A 6,751-nucleotide genomic window follows, 5' to 3' on the forward strand; every position below is an offset into this window, starting at 1 on the left:
AGTGACCGACCTGCCCGGGGTGTGCCACAAGCCAGCCCCGCTCAGGCTGTCCCGGGCACCGCGGGCTGGAATCCCGCTCTGGAATCCGCTCCAGAGAGATTCTTCTATTCAGGAAAGCGAGAAAAAGCGCTTTTATTTGGGAGAAGCGAGGGTGCGGGGGGCAGAGCCTGCACCTGGAACAGGCTCTGTAGCCTCCTGCAGTTCTGGAGCCCCCAAAAGGAGACCTGCCCGGCAGGCTGGGGCAATCTGCCCCAGTGACAGCGCTCCTCACCGGGGTACGGACACCGGGACACACCCGGCGTGTCTGCACACACACACATTTGGGAGCAGGGAGGAGCTCTGTCCTCCTCTTCAGACAGACCCAAAAAAGATAACCCAACAGCTTCAGGGAAGGTGAGGCCCTGGCACAGCTTCCCCAGAGAAGCTGTGGCTGCCCCATCCCTGGGAGTGTTCCAGTGGCTACCTGGTCTAGTGGAAGGTGTCCCTGCCGTGGCAGGGGCCTTGGAATGAGATGGACTTTTATTTCAGATGGTTTCCACCCCAAAACACTCTGTGATCCTGTGAGTCTAATTATGAAACTCACCTGGGAGATGGAAGCCCACATTCTGCCTAATTTGAAACAGGGGGCTGAATTTCCCACAACGGGAAAGCAGTCCTCTGCAGCCTCCAAGCTACTATGTATTTTTAAGTATCTCTATCTAAAAATCTTTCTTTCCTTTAGTGTCTTGTGATTCCAAGTATCTCCCTTGTCTTTGTGTGCATCCCGTTGATGCTGGATTTCTGGTATTGCATTTAGCATTTCGATCTCATCTTCTAAATTTTGAGAAAAAGTGAATGTGTTCTGTTTTGTTGTAATTTACAGAAATTAGTTGTATTGAAATTGTGTCTGTGTAATGTGAATTTCAGTATACTGAAATTAGGTATTTATTTCCTGAAAATACTGAGTGGGTATGTTGCAGCTTCAGTCAAAGTTCACCAAATCTGACATTGCCTAAAAAAAGCCTGTAATGTTATTTAGCTTTGCACTTAGTAGGAGACAATGTAACGGGGATCTTAATCATAAAACAGTGGTAAGGGGATCTTAAACACAAACCAATTTAAAGAGGATCGGAGACATAAAACAATTTGAAGGGGATCATAAACATACAAATATTTAATGGGGATCATCACCATAAAACAATTTAATGGGGATTCTAAACATTAAACCATTTAAAGGGGATTATCAACATATATTCTCTGTAAATAACTTTTTTGGAGTATTTGTTTCCATTCAGGTTCTGCCTTTTCCTTCAGGAGATTTTCCTGGATCAGGCCCTGTGCACACCAGGTACAAAAAAGGATTATGTGGACATATTTTTGTGATACAGAAATTATGTGGAACAACATATGTCAGTATTAACTGAGTACAAATTAGTCCCTACACAGATTACACTTTCCAAATGTTTTTATGATAATACAAAAGGAAATGGCAAGTTCTCAACCATTCATCTCATAGTGAAGTTAAATATTTGAAGGGGAAAATAGATCTTTAAAAAATAGAAATTCTTTCGTAGAAGAAATTGACTATCACCAGGAGTTCTAACTGGTATCTTTGCTGAGGGTATAAAGCCCAATTTATGCTGTTTTGATTTTAAAATTAATTATGTATATGGGACTATGGCTCCCTTACATGAGACCATAATTTTTCTATTAAATGCTCAGACAATGGAGGGAAGTGGCAAGTGTCTTGAAAAGGAAAGTTTTTTGGTAGTGTTACCAGTATTGTGTGATTGTGATGCAAAATAGTGTGAAGTGTTAATATTATTGTTTGTGTTACTGTTACAAGTGACCTTCAAAGGAAAAAGCTTTGTTCTCTTGCTGCTGTTATGCTGAATAAATAAAAGTTATTTTTCCCCCTCAGAGGGAACATGGAAATAAGCACATGCTTTTATTCACTACTCAGGAAATGATGAGTCATTGCAAAAGGTACTCAGAAGTGTTTCTTAGGCTGCCTCTGTACAAGAAAATGGGAACAGTTACTTCGATTTAATCCAATACAGCTAAATTTGTCCAGAGTATGGTGCGAGAGAGGCTCTCTCCACCTGCCGGAAGCTTCCTGCGGCTCCACTTGTGGAGCAGAGATGCACTTGTGTTATCTTTGAAGCCTGAATCCATGACATTTCCCAGCCACACCGATGTTCTTTTCAGCAAAGCACGGTCAGCCCGACCCGAGTGCCTGATGTTAAATCCTGGGTTAAAAACAAGCCTTTTCGGTGTCCTTGGCTGCACCGGGGCTGGTGGGGAGCAGGGCTGTGGCCCCACAGGCGACAGTGACACCGCGCTGAGCGACAGCCACACACCCCCAGGGCAGGCAGGATTTCAAACCCACCTGCCGGCTTGGGAAAGGTGGGAAACAATTCGGGTTTTTCCCTTCTCGCCTTCATTTTCTCTGCAGAATGCTGTGAAACCACACAATAAAAGGAACTTCAAAACAAATACTGGAGGCTTCACAAAAAGCAGTGATTATATAATAACTCCCATTATTTTGGTTTAAGAGATTTAAGAGCAGCAAGTCACTACACAAAAATGTCGTAAACTAGCAGTTTTCAAGGTTGTGTTTAAGGCGCAGTGTTCAAAATATAGGCTTCAAAATATCTTTTCCTGCACATTTAATTTGGTTTTGCTTCTAAGGAGTAATTGCTTTGTTGTGATCTTTGTCTTTTACAACTACACAGCACTTCCAAAAGAGTATTGCCATAATTTGATGCAGCTATACAAGAAAAGCAGTGCCTAAGTAGGCACTAAATTTCCTTTTTTCTCCTCACCAATCCCATGTAAGACCTTTATCTCTCTGCATGCCATATACAGCACAACTAACTACTTTCCCAACTAAAGCAAGGGATTTACAAATATTCTTCCATTTTCACTGTAAAGTACTACTGGCACTGCACTAACTTCAAGGAAATCAGGTTTCATAACGAAACACCTTGAGGAAGCTCAGGGGGAGGTTTCAGAGTCAAAGGGATAAAATTCCAGTTGTCATCACTAAATATTCCCATAAAACACCCAGCTGTCAACCCTCCAGGAAAGACAATGGGTCTTTTACTCCTGTACACCAGTTGACCTTTTTTGTGGAAAAAGCTCCCCAACATACAGATATATATACACCCATATATATGTATATGTATAAATATGCAAAATTCCTGTTTTTCAGCAGCACCTGTTACCTGAGCCAGGCATCTCCTGGACTGATGACGCAGGCAGCTGCAGAGCTCCTGTTAATCCAGGGGTTTTGTCCCAAAATTATGTCCAGCTAGTTAAAAATGATGCTGGGATCTTATGCTGAATATCAGCAATATTTTCTAGAAATGTACACGAGGCTATTTATTCTCAAGTTCCTGAAACCCAGACACAGGCACGCTGAGGAACTGGAGTAAATTAGTGTATTTTTTCCCCGAAAGCATCAGCAATTTTGAACACTTTCATGACAGTTTTGCAAGCGGAGTGAGTTACAGCCTGTCTTTTCTCAAGAACGTCTTGGTTTTTAAAAATGAACCTGACCTGTACATATATTTTAAAACCACATTAATGTCTCCCTGCCAGCCCCACAGCAACACATTTTATTTTAGGAGAGCATTTGAATAAACACAGAGAAACAAAATCAAATTAATTTATTTATGTGCAAGTCAGACTAGACTGACATAAACAACTTCACAGGGGACTAGCAAAGATACATAGGTAAAATTACTTACAGAAATTCATATATATAGAATAATCCATACAGAATAATCATATTCACCACATAGCCATTTCCTGGTAATCCAGATGATGTCTTCTTTATTTTATCTGATTATCCTGTTTACTGACACCCACAGATATTGCTCAGATATACTTAAAAATAATTCTGTCAGTTGCTGGTGTTTTTACTTAATAGTTTAATGAGTTTTAATAAATCCCAGTACTTCAGGTGGGAACTGGTCAGTGGGAGGATTTCTAAACAGCAGAACAATGTGCACCTGTGGTCCCAAGGAGGCCCACCACTGAGAGATGGAGTCCTGCAAATCAGTGAATGCAACGCCTGCAACAAACCACAACTGAGGAATGACTCACTTCTCTAAACTCACTGTAGAAATCACACAGCCAAGCCCGACCCTTTGGTGGTTACTGCCACTCACTTTATGGGTGATTAAATTAAATCACGTACTCTGTTTAGTTATCGCAAGTATAATCAGGTAGTTTTCTTCCTTATGTGGAAAAATCTTTTCCTAATTTTTGGCCAAGCACACCTTAGCAGATGACCAAAATGAAGAAAGCTCTACCCCTCAATAATAGAAAACAACTATTAGATAAATCTCTCAAAGGAGTAGTAGGTTACAAAAGGGAGTCTTGAATTTTACTGTGAGAAGATGATAATTCAAAATGTAGGATTAAGAAATGCAACTAACTTTTCTATCACAGCTGTACCAATGCCATGTGAGAGCAGTAAAAATTACTGTAATTTACTTTAGCACTAACAGCCTGTAAAATGTCATGTACAGTATCTGTTAGGTTAACAGATGATTTAACAAAATTCCACAGGAGCCTTGTGAGAGGAATGGGAAAAGGAGGACAAGAAGTTGCCAAAGTAATGCCTCTCAGGGCATTAGCTGTTATTCAGAAGCTAAGGTGTCCTCTGTGATTGTGGAAGAAAGCTTTGTTTTTTCTGGTATCATCTGTGGTGTTTGGCAGAAGCCAATCCCACAGGGCCGGTGTCTCAATCTGTGTGAATTTTGCACTGATGGGGACAGCGCTGTCACTGCTGCCACACCCAGCCCAGCGCACAGCACCAGCCAGGGCTGCTCGCTGGCACTGCTCTGGCACTGCCTGGGCACAGTGAGCACGGGCAGAGCAGCTGGCAGTGCCATCCTCCCCTCCTGGAGTGTGGCACCAGGGTCCCACGCCGTGAGCGGGGACAATGGGAAAGGCACTGCATTTCTGTTTGAGGGGCCTTTCTACACAGTGCCAAACCAAAACTCCTCCAGTAAGCACAGGCGAGCTCAACACGGCCCTTCTGGCAAGGAAACTGCATTTCTTTGAATAAAAAAATCCTCACATTTACAGGGGTTTACAATGTAAAGCACTATAAGGTCAGGCATTGCCTGCTTTGCATCTACTATTCTATGCCAATGGCTTTTTTGAATTCAGAATTTTGTGGCTCAAAAATGTCGTAATAAACCCTACTTTTATCAAAGTTTTCTCGGATGAGAAGCAAGTCTTCTACAGAATACAGATCCGCCTTTCCTGTCCAAACAGTGAGGCTGTACCTATGTCCAGAAAAAGGGGGAAACAAACAAAACAAAGAGAAAAAGAGTATGTTAAGATAAAGCATGTAAACCAGAAAGACATTGCACTAACAGACTCCTAAAAATTCTCAGGATTACAGCGCCCTAACTTTAGAAATGTAACTAAATAAAAACAACTGCACCCCCAGACCAATTTATCTGTGATGGTTCTGCCAAACCTCAGAGAGATTTAAATAAAAACCCTCAGGTAAATATCCAGCAACAAAATTTGCCAGACTGAGCATTTAAGGTTTGATAAATTAATCAACAGTCACAAGCTGAGCCTCAAAACAGGAAATATGATGCAATCCCAGACGCAGGTGATCGTTGTGCTTTGTCACATCAGCAATGTGTAGAGATGCCACCTAACCCAATTCTCATTAACTGCACAGAACTTCTCAAAAAACACTGAAATCCCCCAAAGCATTATTCAGTTAAAGCATTATTTCCACATCCTCCACATGACATATACTTCATTTTTCCCTTTCGTTTAATAAAACTGTATTCATTTTAAAAATGGATAAATGAACATTCAGTTGTATGTGAGCAAAACTGGCTCAGGAATTTCTGCCTTCTAATCATGCCACTGAAGAACCCCCCTGAGATTTATGAGGAGGTAAAAGAGAAAATTCTGGTATTTCAGTTGGAATGTTTGTATCCAATGATATTTGAGGCTGACACAATTCATAAGATACATTCTTAGTGCAATAACATTTCAAAATCAATTTCCCAGTTTTAACAGCTTAATTCTGTCTTGAGTCTTCATCATAAAAAAGAATATCAGCACTTAATTTGTCCACCCTGTTTTTTCTGAATAATTAGAAATTTTTTGGAGATTCCCTTAAGTTTTCTGTCTTGGGCTTTGACCTTGGTTGGAACAGTTTTATCAAACTCTGGGTAGGCATAGCAGTTGAAAAAGATGAGTAAATGACAATATGTGGGAAGCTGGTTTTATTCTCATTCTGTGACATGTGAATAATTTTTATAATGAAATGCTTAGGGGTTGGCAAGAATGATTTTGAAAGGAAAATGTAATTCCTGTATGAAAACCACGGAATAAATTTCAAGTGCCTCAGCAAAATTAATTAGCTTGGAGGGAAACACCTGACTTCCAATCTAGAAATCATCTTTGACATTTCTCAAAAATGCTGCAAAAGATATAAATAGCGAATCCAATATGAAGTCTTTGGATTGGATGAATTCCCAATTGCAACATCAAACTATTTAGTCTATTTAACTATGTTAGTCTCAGGAAATGTTTGCAGCAGAACTGGGTTCCACACCTACGCACCATTTAAAAGTCCTCATAGTAGGTAATGAAAAATAAGCTTCTGGAATTTAACTACTTTAAGAGAAATTAATAGTGGCCACTTCTGTCTGGGGACTCAAACGCTTTGAGGCCTGTGGGAGATGAAGCGCTGGGAGAAGAAGAATTTCCACATTTCCAGTGC

The 6,751-nt window shown here is 40.8% G+C and overlaps 1 protein-coding gene across 1 annotated transcript in view; it reads right to left on the reverse strand.

Annotated features, from left to right (window-relative positions):
• Nucleotides 1-3,621: 3,621 nt before the first annotated feature.
• Nucleotides 3,622-6,751, reverse strand: part of FAM151B (family with sequence similarity 151 member B) — a 7,946-nt gene continuing 4,816 nt past the window's right edge. Inside the window, exon 4 of the mRNA XM_031061923.1 lies at nucleotides 3,622-5,298. Within this exon, the coding sequence (XP_030917783.1) occupies nucleotides 5,132-5,298 (167 nt within the window). The 3' untranslated portion in view covers nucleotides 3,622-5,131. The remainder of the gene's footprint in view (nucleotides 5,299-6,751) is intronic.

This window comes from Geospiza fortis, unplaced genomic scaffold, assembly GCF_000277835.1.
Source record: "Geospiza fortis unplaced genomic scaffold, GeoFor_1.0 scaffold43, whole genome shotgun sequence".
Taxonomy (NCBI): Eukaryota; Metazoa; Chordata; class Aves; order Passeriformes; family Thraupidae; genus Geospiza; species Geospiza fortis.